At 38.0% G+C, this 15,744-nt stretch overlaps 1 protein-coding gene across 1 annotated transcript in view; it reads left to right on the top strand.

Annotated features, from left to right (window-relative positions):
- Window positions 1-15,744, top strand: part of ELAPOR2 (endosome-lysosome associated apoptosis and autophagy regulator family member 2) — a 46,271-nt gene that overhangs the window by 19,830 nt on the left and 10,697 nt on the right. Inside the window, exons 10-12 of the mRNA XM_044920222.1 lie at window positions 7,536-7,662; window positions 13,208-13,386; window positions 14,393-14,558. Of these exons, the coding sequence (XP_044776157.1) occupies window positions 7,536-7,662; window positions 13,208-13,386; window positions 14,393-14,558 (472 nt within the window). The remainder of the gene's footprint in view (window positions 1-7,535; window positions 7,663-13,207; window positions 13,387-14,392; window positions 14,559-15,744) is intronic.

Raw genomic sequence — 15,744 nt, 5'->3', positions numbered from 1 at the left:
CTCCCTCTCCTGCTCCCCCTGCTTGTGTTCCCTCTCTCTCTGTGTGTCTCCCTCTGTCAAATAAATAAAATCTTTAAAAGAAGTGTTATTAGAAAATGGGCAAAAGGAATCATTTTTACTCTGATGATAGAGCTGTCATAGCACATGGGAGACCTGAGTCAGACCCATTTGCTTGACACCGTGGGGAACACTGAGGACCTGGGGTGGATAGCTGTGGTAGCACAGTCAAGATGGAATGATGCCCTGACTATGCCTATTGTTCTTTTCTTCTGTCATGTTTTCATTTTGCCATTTTTTCCCTCCAGTTCTTCATAGGTAGAGATTTACAGAGAAGCACACTAAGCAAAGAGGCAAATATCACATTATCTGGGGGATAACTCAATTGATCTGCAAGTTACTGGTGCCTTGTTTAACATGAGTCATCCTTCCTCCAATGAGGTCGTCTTCAGTAATACTATGAGCTAGAGGGAAATCATCATCCTCTCTCTTTCTCTCAACTTATAGCTATATTTAACTGCTTGGGTAGTTTATAAATCAGTCTAAAACTGTTTTGTCAAAACCTCCTTCGAAATCCAAATTCATCTTTATCATAAATGTAGCCTCGGCCTCAGAGAGTCAGGCTGGTGGATGGTTCAGGGGCAAGTGGAGAGGGGCTGCTCCCCATTAAAAAAAAAAAACAAAAAAAAGCATAGCCTCTGAGAATATTGTATCTCACAAAAGGAATGCTTCAGAGGTCTGTCCTGATAGCACTGAGAGGTTGAATATGCCAGGGCTTTATTCCACAGGCTCTGATTTAGAGTTGCTCTATCAAAATCACCAGACCTGTAGGACACTAGTGTTTTCTTTGGTCTTTGGGAGAGGTCTCTTGCAGCCAAAAAGTTTATCCATTTTAAGGTGGTAAAAGCCAGAGGATAATGATTGGTTAAATGGGTTCCTTGTTTTCTTATTCCTCTGAACCATTTATGGACAGATAATAGATATCTAAATCTGTACAAGTTAAATTTAAAAGGCAACAGAATTTGAAAGATTAAAGCCAAGTGTGTTCTTAGAACAATGGAAAGTGAGGAGGCATATAAAAGCACTCTAAGCATAAGTAAAAACCCGTTATGATCAAGAAATGGAAAAATTCTAATACAGAATTGTTAAAATTATACAGTTCAAACACTAATGAGTAATCTTAGAACATGACATAAAAAGATCACAAAGCAGTCATAAAGTTTAAGGATCCATTTTGAAATAAGGATGATAAAGCTTTGAAAGATTTTGCAGAGGGACTGGGCAGTGTTGGCTAATGTAGTTTGTACAGGTCTTGATCAGATTTTGGCTTTTGGTAATTAACCCAGGGGAGATCTGCAAAAAGGGAGGTTTTTGCAGGGGACTGGTAGAATTTTATATCCCTGGATCAAAGGTATGGATCAAAAAGTCTTATGTTCAAACTCAATCATAAGTGATTTATACTCTTCAGCTTCAGGGCAAACAAAATTAGAGCAAGATCCAAAGCCATTTTATTTACCCCATACAAGAAGGCTTTCTGTCCATTGGCATTCTCAGCAGAGAAATGCTGAGCTTTCTCAGAAGCCAAAGCCAAGGGGATTTACCAGCAGCTGGTCAGAGAGCATCACCCATGCCAGAGGATGCCAGTCTCAGAACTCCAAGATTGGGAAACCCCAGGAAGCCCAAAAAAGCCTCACAAGAAAGAAGCTGAGTAACAATTGTGCTCTGACACCAAATTAGAAAAGTTCTAGCACTTAAAACTATGGCCTTTCCCCCCAGTCTCTTGAGACCAGCTACAGAAGTGTCAGAACCATACTGACAACGTACATGAATTTATTTTAACTTTGGAGTTTGAGTAAGGTTTAGGCAAAAACAAGTTTACACTGTTTTATCAACTCTCCAAACAATTAACAGTAGGTTGAGTATTGGGTTGTAATAGTTCATAAGAAAATAAGATTATTGTCCATGAATTTTTAGTATGAACCAAGGAGATCCTGCTTTAGGTAAGATGATTCATTTAAAGGAGGACACTAATAACTTGTAGCTTCATCCACTTTCCCCCCAGAATATGTATCCCATTTTAGAATCCAAGATGGAACTTCCTTGAAAAAAGATTCATCTTAATTCTAACATGTTGCTGGTGCTATCTTGATGGGTAAGGCAATCCCAGAAGCAAAATCAGGAGACTGGAAAGTCTTCCTCATTTAACAGTGAAACCACATTAGGGTACACCTGGTTGTCCTTTGAGTCGATGGTGCTTTCTCTACCTAGAACTCACAGCCATGGGGTCATCCTGTGGAACTCTGGCCTTGTATGCCCAAACTCTCCATGATTCACGTACTGCTCTTCAGATACCTACTTGCTGGATCTTGTAGACCAAAAATTATAAAAGCAGCACAATTAGTGACACCTTTGAAAAGCCAGTGTGGAGGGGATAGAGATGATGGTGACTCAGGTCATCAAAGGGAAGAGGGTTTCACATATTTGGCGATGAAGCGTTTGTCTCTTACCAACGCGCTTTTTTGTTCTTAGTAGAAGAAAATCTTTTTGTGTTTTTTCTCTTGCATCTTTTTTTTTTTTCTATTTTCGTTTTACCTATAAGCACTATTGAAATGAGTACTGCTTCCTACATCCTTGTCACTTCATAGGGAAGGCCTGATTCAAACTGTGAAACTTGGGTTTATAACAATCAAATTTGGATGTTCCACATTTTAAATTATTTGTGGGGTTGAAAGATTAAAGAATTGATTCTAAACCAAACTACTTTTCACCTAAGAGTATCTTTTAAAAAGTGAAGTCTACTAGGGAAATGCAGTGAATCATTGCAGTATTTTGACACTTAATGGCAGCTTTTTAAGTTACATCAATGTCTTGATTTTTTCCCCCGTTTCTGTAGTTTTACCTGTTCTTTAGAAAGTGATGTGCATTGTTAATAGTCTTTTAAATTTTGCAGTACTTGAAACTTTCCCAATGTTCTCTCATTTTGTCCTTTATAACCACCCTATGAAGGCAGTGAAACAGACATTTCACTTCTGCTAAATTACAAGTATGAAACAGCGGGAGGAGGGGCTGAGTCACTGGTGGAAAAAAACACAAAATCACTTGCAAGTCCAGCCGGAATTGTAACCCAAGTTTTCTCTCCAGAGGTTTTTGCATCTTTAATTAATTTTCCCCTTTTCTTTTTCATTTGTTGAGTTTTTTTTTTTCTTCTCAAACTTTACCAGACTTACTCTTTTATTTTCCCAAGATAAACAGCCCTCACTGCCCTTGAAAATGTGCCTGTGTTGGAAAGATAAAATAATTTGGGAAGGAGAGAAACAGGAAAGTATATTGGTAATTTATGCTAAATGATCAAAAAGTTAATTACCTTTAAAGTTTCAATTTGTTGTTATGCAAGTAATTATGTTCTCAAAGAACTTTTCTAACTGGTTACCGAATTTTTTTTCAAAAGTGCAATTTTGAGTTGGTTTTCCTGATGCGGAAGGTGGGAAATAGCGATAATTTTTTAAGTGGCGTGGTTTTCATCTATTGTACTTACCTTTTTTTTTTTTTTTTTAAATCTCTTTTTGTTTCTTTGCCTGAATATACTTTACTGCTTTTTACAAACAGAAATCAAGGCAGGTAAGAGTTAAGCCATTTTTCCAAAGAGTCCCCATTCATCGCTGTTCTTAGCTCTAACAGTAGTGAACCTCTATTTCTGAAGCACATTACACAGAGCTGTGCTTTTATTTACATCCCACCCATGATTACTTAGTTTACAGCATGCAGACATTTGGAAGGATACTCTTAATAATATGTAGTCAATTTGGGGGCTCCTGGGTGGCTCAGTTGGTTAAGCGACTGCCTTCAGCTCAGGTCATGATCCTGGAATCCCAGGATCAAGTCCCGCATCGGGCTCCCTGCTCAGTGGGGAGTCTGCTTCTCCCTCTGACCCTCTCCCCTCTCATGCTCTGTCTCACTCTCTCTCAAATGAATAAATAAAATCTTAAAAAATAAATAAATAAAATGTAGTCAATTTTTAGGTGCATAGATTTTTGTTTCAGTGTTCATATTGTAGGGTGCCCTTAGAATATATACTAAGAGTATGAAATTTTACTTTGCTGATAGACCGAAAATTACAGTTTTAGACTGCATATCATCAGAAAGGCATCTGAAGTTAAAACTTAAAAAGGGGTGTTTTGGGGTTCTCCCTTTTATTGTGTGTCTATCTTTTTGCTCTAGGTGTTTCAGCAGCTCAGGTCTAAAGGAGGTTTCCAGGGCAGTGTTGTGTATGTACACAGCTTAAGGGAAGTATAGTAGACAAATGAACGGAACAGTATTCCCCTAGCTTTAATGAATATATGAACAAAACAGCGATTCCCACCAGAACCTTTCCAAATAACTTCTTGCTTCAATCAATAAGGATTCAGTACATAGTAACAGCAGTTTAATTTCTGAGCCATGCGGTGTTTATCTGTCCCTGAAATGAAACATGCAAGTTGACATAATAGACCCATGCACCACAAAGCGGCTTAGTCTCCATTCAGGCCCTGCCTGTGTGGTTGGTTCTCTGCGATCTTGCACCTGTGTCTAAGCCCCCTCCATGGTCACCGAGTGGTGATGGTCACCACCTCTTGAAAGAAGTCATCGTCAGGCTGAGGAAACCCAGGTTTGCACAGTCATTTGCATCACTGAGCTGTGTGTGGACCTGATAGTTGTTTTGTTTGTTTTTATACTTCAGGCAATTTTGTTTTCATGTTTCTCCCCCGCCCCTGCCTCCCACCCTCTCCCTCTAGACCATGGTCCCATTCATCATTCTGTTTTTTGGAACCGTTGCCTAAGTACGTTACCTTAAACAGAAATGGCACTTCCCTTCTACCACCTAGTTCCTGCCTGTATGCCTAGCACCCATTCACTGCCCTGCTCTTGAAGCTGTTGTGATAATCACTATCTTGTACTTCCCTTATAATTCATCTACCACTTCATCCCTCTAGCAGGCCTTCCCTTGCTTTCTTCCTTTCTCTCCTGGCTAACTCTTACTGAAGATTCTAGACTTGTCTTAGGCATCCCTGCCTCCAAGAAGTCTTCCTAGAGCTTTTTTTGGGTCATTATCTCTGTCTCTCCCTTAAATTTTTTAAAAAATAGCTTTCTAGAGATACGATTCTCATGCCATACACTTTGCTCACTTAAAACAGACAAGCCAGTGGTTATTAGTATATTCATAGATATATGCAATCATCAGCACAGTCATTTTTAAATTTTTTTATTGTTATGTTAATCACTATACATTACATCATTAGTTTTTGATGTAGTGTTCCATGATTCATTGTTTGTGCATGACACCCAGTGCTCCATGCAGAACGTGCCCTCTTCAATACCCATCACCAGGCTAACCCATCCTCCCACCCCCTCCCCTCTAGAACCCTCAGTTTGTTTTTCAGAGTCCATCGTCTCTCATGGTTCTTCTCCCCCTCTGATTCCCCCCCTTCATTCTTCCCCTCCTGATATCTTCTTTTTGTTTTTTCTTAACATATAATGTATTATTTGTTTCAGAGGTACAGATCTGTGATGCAACAGTCTTGCACAATTCACAGCGCTCACCATAACACATACCCTCCCCAGTGTCTATCACCTAGTCACCCCATCCCTCCCACCTCCCCACTCCAGCAACCCTCAGTTTGTTTCCTGAGATTAAGAATTCCTCATATCACTGAGGTCATATGATACATGTCTTTCTCTGATTGACTTATTTCACTCAGCATAACACCCTCCAGTTCCATCCACGTCGTTGCAAATGGCAAGATCTCATTCCTTTTGATGGCTGCATAATATTCCATTGTATATATATACCACTTCTTCTTTATCCATTCATCTGTCAGTGGACATCTTGGCTCTTTCCGCAGTTTGGCTATTGTGGACATTGCTGCTATAAACATCGGGGTGCACGTACCCCTTCGGATCCCTACATTTGTATCTTTGGGGTAAATACCCAGTAGTGCAATTGCTGGATCGTATGGTAGCTCTATCTTCAACTTTTTGAGGACCCTCCATACTGTTTTCCAGAGTGGTTGCACCAGCTTGCATTCCCACCAACAGTGTAGGAGGGTTCCCCTTTCTCTGCATCCCCGCCAACATCTGTCGTTTCCTGACTTGTTCATTTTAGCCATTCTGACTGGTGTGAGGTGGTATCTCATTGAGGTTTTGATTTGGATTTCACTGATGCCGAGCAATGTTGAGCACTTTTTCATATGTCTGTTGGCCATTTGGATGTCTTCTTTGGAAAAATGTCTGTTCATGTCGTCTGCCCATTTCTTGATTGGATTCTTTGTTCTTTGGGTGTTGAGTTTGATAAGTTCTTTATAGATTTTGGATACTAGCCCTTTATCTGATATGTCATTTGCAAATATCATCTCCCATTCTGTTGGTTGTCTTTTGGTTTTGTTGACTGTTTCTTTTGCTAGCACAGTCATTTTTAAGAGCTTTTCATCACCTTAGAAAGAAACCCTATACCCTTTAGCTATCACCGCCCTATACCTTAGCTCACTTCCAAGCCCCAAGGAACCACTAACTTACTGTTTCTATAGATTTTCTTATTCTGGACTTTCATAAGAATAGCATTTAATATATAGAATTTATGTTCTATATATTAGTAGAAGTAGAAGTTATGTTCTATATATTAGTAGAAGTTCTGTGTATTAGTAGAAGATTTATATTCTATATATTAGTAAAAGATTTATATTTTATATAAATGTATATGTATTGGGCGCCTGGGTGGCTCAGTTGGTTAAGCGACTGCTTTCGGCTCAGGTCATGATCCTGGAGTCCCGGGATCGAGTCCCGCATCAGGCTCCCTGCTCGGCAGGGAGCCTGCTTCTCCCTCTGACCCTTCCCCCCTCTCATGTGCTCTCTCTCTCTCATTCTCTCTGTCTCAAATAAATAAATAAAATCTTAAAAAAAAATAAATGTATATGTATTAGTAGAAGATTGGCTTCTTCTGCTTAGTGTATTTTCAAAGTTCATCCAAGTTGCAACATGTATCAGTTCTGCGTTCCTTTTTCTGGCCTAGTAATATTCCATCGAATGGTTATAGCACATCATATTTATCTGTTCATCTGCTGATGGGTATTGGAGTTGTTTCCACCTTTTGGCCCTTATGAGTAATGCTCCTATGGACATTCATGGACAAGTTTTTGTGTAGACATATGTTTTTATTTCTCTTGGATTTTTATCTAGAAGTAGAATTACTGGATCATGTGGTAGCTCATTTTAATGATCTGAGGAACTACCAGCTTGTTCCAAAGCAGCTGCACCTTTTTACATTCCCATTAGCAGTGTAGGAAGTTTCTAATTTCTTAACATGTTTGCAACTCTTGTTATTATCCGTCTTTTTGATTCTAGCCATCCTAGTAGGTGTGAAGTTGTAGTTTTATCTCCTTTTGATTTTTTGTTTGTTTGTTTTCTCAGTACCCACACATTGCTTTCCAGTATGCAGTGGACACTCAAATGTTGATTGGACTTGATTGAATGTGTTATAAGAGCTGTCATTTCATTTTTTATTTCAGCAAGTGCCCAGCAGGCACCTGTGATGGATGTACATTCTATTTTCTGTGGGAGAGTGCTGAAGCTTGCCCTCTGTGCACAGAGCATGACTTCCATGAGATTGAGGGAGCCTGTAAGAGAGGATTTCAGGTAAGGGGAAAATCCATCTGAGCAGAGCTATGTGATTAAAGAGAAATTGATTAGTCTGGCATCACTTAGATCACAGAAACTCAGGTTCAAAACCATGGCTAAAGCTTATAGTTAACTTGATGTTACTTAATATGCATTTAAAATCAAGTTTGGTAGGTGAACTCCCACATGCTGGGGTAGCTCAAGGTGTGCACTGGCATTGGGGAAAATAAATTGTGCAAGGAGTTGTAGGCTATGGATATTTACCTGGATTATAAAGAAATGGTATCATTAAACCAGGAGGTGATTTATATAATGCACTTGTAGGTATAATTAAGATGGGGATGGTATAAATGATTCACTAAAGCACACCTAAAGAGTAAAGCATGTATCTCAACATCAGGTCTATCCCATCCTGATGACAGTTTTCAGAAATCTCATCAGAATCTGATTCTCTGATGCCAGTTCCCCAGTAAGGTTACCACCACCAGTGATTACATTTAATGTATTTCCCTTGTCATTAAATTTTTTCGAAAACATGATTCTGTTATATATATTCTGGGATTTAATAACTCCCCTGTTGGACATTTAAGGAAAATTTAAGACGTCTTTTTGTAAATAACTCTGTAATGAACATCCTTGTTGGAAATGTGATTATTTCCTTAGATTTTATTATGAGAAAAAAGATTAATTGGATCTAAGGAGATGGACATTTTTAAGGTTCTTGAGACATGTTACTAACTTGCTTTGGCGGTATCATTTTGCCCTCCTGCTAGTCTGAGAGTGCTTAGCTCACTGTACTAGCTTTGAGGAATGCCATATGAAAAACACAAACTTTTCCTCCTTCAAGATGACTTCCTACTTCAACCTCTCTGAATTCTATTGAAATGAGAGGGAAAAAACACAAATGATAATAAGTCACTGCTAGTGGTGGTAACCTTAGTAGGGAATTGGCATCAGAGAATCAGATTCTGATGGGATTTCTGAAAACTGGGATGCAGATGGAATAGGTCTGACGTTCAGGTTGCCTGAAGTGGGGAGCATGCTAGAAGGCTTGTGGCAAGAAGGGATCAGAGAGGGAGCACTATTCTGTCTGAGAAAGTCTGGAGGAGCATGTCATTGGCAGGTCACAGGGCAGGAGTACAAGAAGAAGTCAGAATACCCTACCTCATCGCCCGCATTTAGAGTGTTAGTAGCAGTAGCCTTTATCTCTAGGAAAAAACCAGAGAACTATTCTCTACATAGGGATTTTTCAAACTTTAATGACAGTGAACCTATAGTAAGAAATACATTGTACAGCAAAGCTAGTACACAGTCACTAACTCAGACACATAGCAATATGCCTAAAAATAAAATTAAATTTCATGGAACAATACTTATTTTCATATTTTATGATAAAGTCTAAGCATAAAGGTAATATAAAATGTGTTGTCATGAAATAATTGAGTACAAAACAGGAAAAGTTCCCAAATGGACAACATGAAGACAAAAATCAGCAAAGTTTTATTTCATTCATCAAGTGTGCTTACCTCTGGATAGCTCCTTACGGTTGAGAGCACACACAGACGGTGCTGCTCATGCATCTCGTGCACTGGTGGGCCAGTTTCTTGTTAATGTTTTTAAGTGGGCCAAGGGTGAAAATTCTTGGCTTTCAAAAAAACATGGTTTCTTTTTAGTCCTCATAATAATAATGATACATGTTTTATGTCTCACAGTTGAAATTCTTTATCGTTTCTCTGAAATGATGACAGCCTTATCATTTTTTAAAGAATAAAGGAGAAACGGGTGCATTCCCTTCTTTGTCCACCAAGTACAACTCAAGGGCTTTGAAAAGTCGGATGACCTTTTATGTAAACATTCTCTAATATTCAACATTTCTCTTCTGGAAGATAATGATGAGAAGGTTAAGACCATGAGGTTGCAATAATCTCTCTAATTTCATTTAAACTCTCTTTATTGAAAAAATTCTGTTCAGCATGTTACAAGAATGTTTGGAACAGATAGTTACAAGGTGATTCTTTTTAAATATTTGTTTTTGCCTTAAAAATAATCTTTAGGAACATTTTGATGTGTTTGTCATATTGAAATATATAATTTCCCTCCTATAGTCCTAAATTTGACTTAAGAAATAGTTAAGTATACATTTCTGTTATACTTAGATACTGATTTTGAAAATATTTGCCAAATGAGATCTGGCTTCAATTAAAAAAAATATAAATTCCATCCCAAAGCTCATGCGCCTTGCTTAGTGTATTCCGTTGCAACAGCAAAACAAATGGGTATGACCCAGTAAGTGGGTGTTTACTTCTAGTCTCTGAATAAAATATTTTAAAAAGTATGCTCTTTAGTGAGCTTTATGTAGTGCAAATGACAGCTTTCACTGTTTTCCATTACAATTGACCTCCCCCCATCCCATGGGGGATATGTGCCAAGACCCCCAGTGAATGCCTGAAACCATGGATATACCGAACACTGTGTATACTTTGTATTTCCTTTTACATACATATACACATACCTATGATGAAGTTTAATGTCTAAATTAGGCACAGCAAGAGATTAACAACTGATAATAAAATAGAACAATTATAACAGTGTACAGTAACAAAAGTAATGTGAATGTTGTCTCTCTCTCAAAATATCTTCTTGTCCTGTGCTCACCCTTGTGATGAAATGAGCTGATAAAATGCCTACATGATGAGATCAACTGAGGCGAATGATGTAGACACGTGACAGAGAATTAGGGCACTATTGACTTTCTGATGATAAATCAGGAGGATCATCTGCTTCCTAATTGAACCCACAGAAAGTCAAACTGCAGATAAGGGGGGGCCAACGGTAGGTTCATGTGCAAGGGTAGATTTCTTTGGATGCCAAAACCTCATGAGAGAGAAAATACAGTGATTGCCAAATATCGCTCTGGGTATCATTTAATTTTTTAACAATTGCACTGTGTCTCCTGCTCTATCCTTTACAGGTTTTCTCTCTGTATTGACTACGAGTGTATTTTCCCAATTCTATAAATGTATCTAATCCAGGTGTGTATGAAGTTAAATTTACACACTACAACAAGTCCTCCACAGAGAGGATTGTAAACTGAGAGAGTGGCACAACTTGTGGGGAAAGTGCTCTTATCAAATTGGATCTTAAAAATCTATATCAGCTTCTCAGTGTGTAGTAAGCATTACTTCTAAATGACACACAGTTGTAAAGATTTGAAGAGATACTATGTTATCACTGAGAGGGATATTTTTAAGCTTATCATCAAATTTATCTCACTCTGTTCACAAAATATCTCAGCATGCTGGAAGAATACATTTTTCAGCAGCGGAGTCAGCCATTTTCTCCTTTGCCAATGACATGTGACTGGATGAAGGGATGAGCCATTCTAATCAATAGTTACGGAATGACTGACAGATTTGGCCAATGGCTTGATCTTTTTTTTTTTTTTCTTGAACAATTTGAGGAGCTTATGGAAAAGTTAAGTATCCTGGGTTTACAAGTATCTTTTTAATTTGAAGTTTTAACGTTTTGTTTATGACTGTCATTAGACATTACAGCTTTGCCATTTTCACTGGGTGTTACACATTTATGAAACCATATAAAGAATTGCACGGTCTTTTAATTTTTTTAAAATTTTTTATTGTTGTGTTAATCACCATACATTACATCATTAGTTTTTGATGTAGTATTCCATGATTCATTGTTTGTGTATAACACTCAGTGCTCCATGCAGAATGTGCCCTCTTTAATACCCATCACCAGGCTAACCCATCCCCCCACCGTCCTTCCCTCTAGAACCCTCAGTTTGTTTTTCAGAGTCCATTGTCTCTCATGGTTCGTCTCCCCCTCTGATTTCCCCCCCTTCATTCTTCCGGTCTTTTTTTTTTTTTTAAGATTTTATTTATTTATTTGACAGAGAGAGAGACAGCGAGAGAAGGAACACAAGCAGAGGGAGTGGGGGAGGGAGAAGAAGGCTTCCCATTGAGCAGGGAGCCCCATGCAGTACTTGATCCCAGGACCCTGGGATTATGACCCGAGTCGAAGGCAGATGCTTAACGACTGACCCATCCAGGCATCCCTGCATGGCCTTTTTTTTTGTTAGAACGCATTCAGATGAAGCCAACGTGTGCTGACTTAGAGTTAATGTTTTTCTATTGTCATTATTTACACTGAGAGATGTAGCATTTGTATTTGAACATGCCCCTCATTTCTCATCTCATTCTTATAAAAATAATGTGACCCATTTTAAAAGTGGTTTTTTACATTAAATTTAATGAAAATGTTACAGTTGTCATGTGGTAAAAAAAAAAATTGCAATTACTAATGTCCTTTCCAAAAAACATGATGAGAATTCTTACCCAAAACTTGGTTGAAACTTTTCCTTAAAGTAAATACCATTCTCCTGTACTTCATGTTTAACTGCAGAAATGTGTGTACCTGTACAATAAAATGACACATTATGGTGTTATCCTTCTGTTAGGATATTATTAAAATGACTATTGGATACCAGAAAATTTAATCAGACACAATGATCAAAAAATTGAGTCTTCCATTGTCATTTAATGTCACTGGATATAATCATCATACAAATTGCTACTGGGCATCGTATTTGTTGAACTATAAAAGGAAGCATGCACTGTAATTTTCATTTTTGGTTAGTGTTATTTGATCTATTTATTTGGAAAAAAATCATGGTTGATATTCAGTATATTAATTTAATTTTATTTTTTTTAAATTTTTAAAAAAGACTTTATGTATTAGAGAGAGAGCACAAGCAGGGAGAGCGGCAGGCAGAGGGAGAGGGAGAAGCAGACTTCCTGCTGAGCAGGGAGCCTAATGTAGGACTTGATCCCAGGACCCTGGGATCATGACCTGAGCTGAAGGCAGATGCTTAACCAACTGAGCCACCCAGGCACCCCGTATTTTGATTTCATTATTTCCTAGTTAGTTGCAACTTGCAGTTTGAAAAACATTGCCCTAGCAACACTGAGTCATCTGCTTTGGGAGGGTAAGAATAAGGACCTACTGTGGGCAGTGATGACCCAGAATAATGCATAGGAAATAAGTGTGTAGCCTGCCCTACCACCACTTACCCAAGCCTACCCGTCATGGTGTGCCTGCCTATCCTGGTCCAGGGTTTGCTCTTCTTCTCAGGGGAGAAGCTTGGTGGAGGAAATGGACCTACATCATCGGTAGGTGAAACCCATTCTATATTAAACAACCTAAGCTTTCAATTAAAAACATGACTAAGAAGTCAGGGATCATAAGAAATTTGAGGAAGAAAGCCCAAATGGTATGTCCAGACAGAGTCATTTTTATTCAACCTTCTCAGCATGGACCAAGCTTCCTGATCTGGCGAGCCATGTTTTTATTTGGTTTTGTTGTGTTTTCGTTCATTATTTCCTTATTCCTTCTCTTCTCTATCTCTTTCTTCTCTTTTTGGAGCTTCTTTTAGATGAATGCTGAATAATCCTCTATGTCTACTATGAATAAAGAGCAGAACTCTTCTCCTGAATCTCATTTCTCATGTCATCTGTGTGTGTGTGTGTGTGTGCTTTTTTTAAAGGAAACCTTGTATGTATGGAATGAACCTAAATGGTGCATTAAAGGAATTTCTTTGCCTGAGAAAAAGTTGTCAACCTGTGAAACAGTTGACTTTTGGCTGAAAGTGGGAGCAGGAGTGGGAGCATTCACAGCGGTTTTGCTGGTGGCTCTAACTTGCTACTTCTGGAAAAAAAATCAGAAGTAAGTAATCTCATTGGAGTGACCATGTAAAAACTGAAGGATCTCTTTTTTTGTGAAAATTTTAGACCTAATTATTATTACATCCTATAGTTTTTCTCAGAGACAAGAAACTGTTCCTATGAAGGAGTTAGAGGAAAGACCTTTAAGAAAGGAAACAGAAATGATTATTATTCTGCTAATAGATGATAGAATGTTAGAGGTGATTGCATTAGACCCATTTGTTACAAAATAGAGAAAAATGGAGGCTCTGGGTACAGAGGTGAATGGGAGCAGAGCTGAGATCAGAGGTCAGGTTTTCTCTCTGCATCTATTTTTCTTTTCATGACAACATTGTGTCTTCTTGCCCCAACGTTTATTTTTCAGTTTCTTGTGAAACAGACTAAGTATATAGGCAAATATGATCTTTATTTACTCAGGACCTCAGGAATCTAAGGTTGAATATTGAGTCTATTTCCTGAATATATATTGTTCTGTTATGAGATTTGATTCTTCTAAAATAATTTATATATCAGCAGAGCTCTGAAACTTCTATATTGTAATATCTCAAGGCCATTATAATATCCAAGGTGGTGAATAGGAAGGAATGAGTTATATACAGAAACAGGAAAGACCAGGTCACTTACCTATGTGGTAGTCTCATCCTTATGAACTAAACTATGGAAAATCATATAGTGCCTGAGCTTCCAAATATTTGTATATTAAGAAAATGCATTCAGACTTCAAGATTTCTCTTTGTTTTTCAAAAGTTCCTCATAATTGGACCATTTAATCAATGTAAAATAACTGATAAGAGTTAACTATACTGCCATGATTCTCTGAAATCCTGGAAAAAATTTGTGTGTAGATGGTAGATAAATGAGAACACATGGTGCTTTGGCTATAGGTCAGGGACATTGGCTAGAAGAGCAACTATACTACAAGAGCATTTAACGAGCTGATGTATGACCACCTAAAGTTAGTATTAATTTGTACTAAACAGCCACTTTATTTATTTACCACCACTTAGACTGGAGTACAAATATTCCAAATTAGTGATGACAACTAACTCAAAAGAGTGTGAACTCCCAGCTGCAGACAGTTGTGCTCTCATGGAAGGAGAAGACAATGAGGAAGAAGTTGTGTATTCCAATAAACAGTCACTACTGGGAAAACTTAAATCCTTGGCAACAAAGGTGAGAGCAGAATTTTAACCTGGTATTACTGTGCTTTTATTAACAAGGGGCCATAGTAAACTAATAGTAGCTTTCATGCAACCCTGTCATTCAGTCTGTCTCTCTCTCTCCATGGGTATTTATCCAACAGAAATACTCTTAGAAGTACACAAGGATATTGGAGAGGGTATGTGTTGTGGTGAGTGCTATGTATTGTGTAAGACTGTTGAATCACAGACCTGTACCCCTGAAACATAATACATTATATGTTAATAATAAAAAGAGAAAAAAAAAGTGCACAAGGATATAAATATAAGAATATTCACCACAGTATTGTTTCCGCCCACCCCCCTCTGGTTAACAGAGTAGAAACAACCTTACACACCATGAAGAAGGAGTAGATAAGAAATTTCCATATATCAAAGTAATGGAATCCTGTGCAACTATGCAGCTATTAGAAACGGACATATGTATGTCCATAGGTCCAAGATAAGTAAAGTAAAAACAACACACAGACTATTACATCTATTAAACATACATTTATGTCAGTCTTTGCAAAGCAGACTATGAACAATGGCTGCTTTGGGGGAGTCTTGAACCAATGGGAGTCTTTAGTTTTTGAAGTAGTACATTTTTATAATATTTGAATTTTCACAAAGATAATGTGTTGTTTTCTAATATTAAAAATTTTAGGTTAAAAAAGATCTTGGGCGCCTGGGTGGCTCAGTCATTAAAGCGTCTGCCTTCGGCTCAGGTCATGGTCCCAGGGTCCTGGGATCGAGTCCCACATCGGGCTCCCTGCTCTGCGGGAAGCCTGCTTCTCCCTCTCCCACTCCCCCTGCTTGTGTTCCTGCTCTCGCTATGTCTCTCTGTCAAAAAAATAGGTAAAATCTTTAAAAAAAAAAAAAAAAAGATCTTATTCACTCATTCTTTTTTGTTTTTTTATTTGTAACATGGTTTTTTTCATATAGAAAAAGTAAAATTATATGAGCTGTTGAGGTATTAAAGGTACCTTATCAGATGCCATCACATTTGTCAGCTTTGAAATGATTACGGTATCCAAACAGATTAACACTAAGCCTTAAATATTATTTGTAAACACATTTTATTGACATTCTTCATCACTGACTTAAAATATGAGAAATTACCAGTGTACCTACACTCAGCATTAAAAATAGAATGAAACAGAAGAATGTGTTTCAAATGA

The sequence above is a fragment of the Neomonachus schauinslandi genome, chromosome 12 (assembly GCF_002201575.2).
Source record: "Neomonachus schauinslandi chromosome 12, ASM220157v2, whole genome shotgun sequence".
NCBI classification, from domain to species: Eukaryota; Metazoa; Chordata; class Mammalia; order Carnivora; family Phocidae; genus Neomonachus; species Neomonachus schauinslandi.
This window is presented reverse-complemented; position numbering and strand designations above follow the sequence as displayed.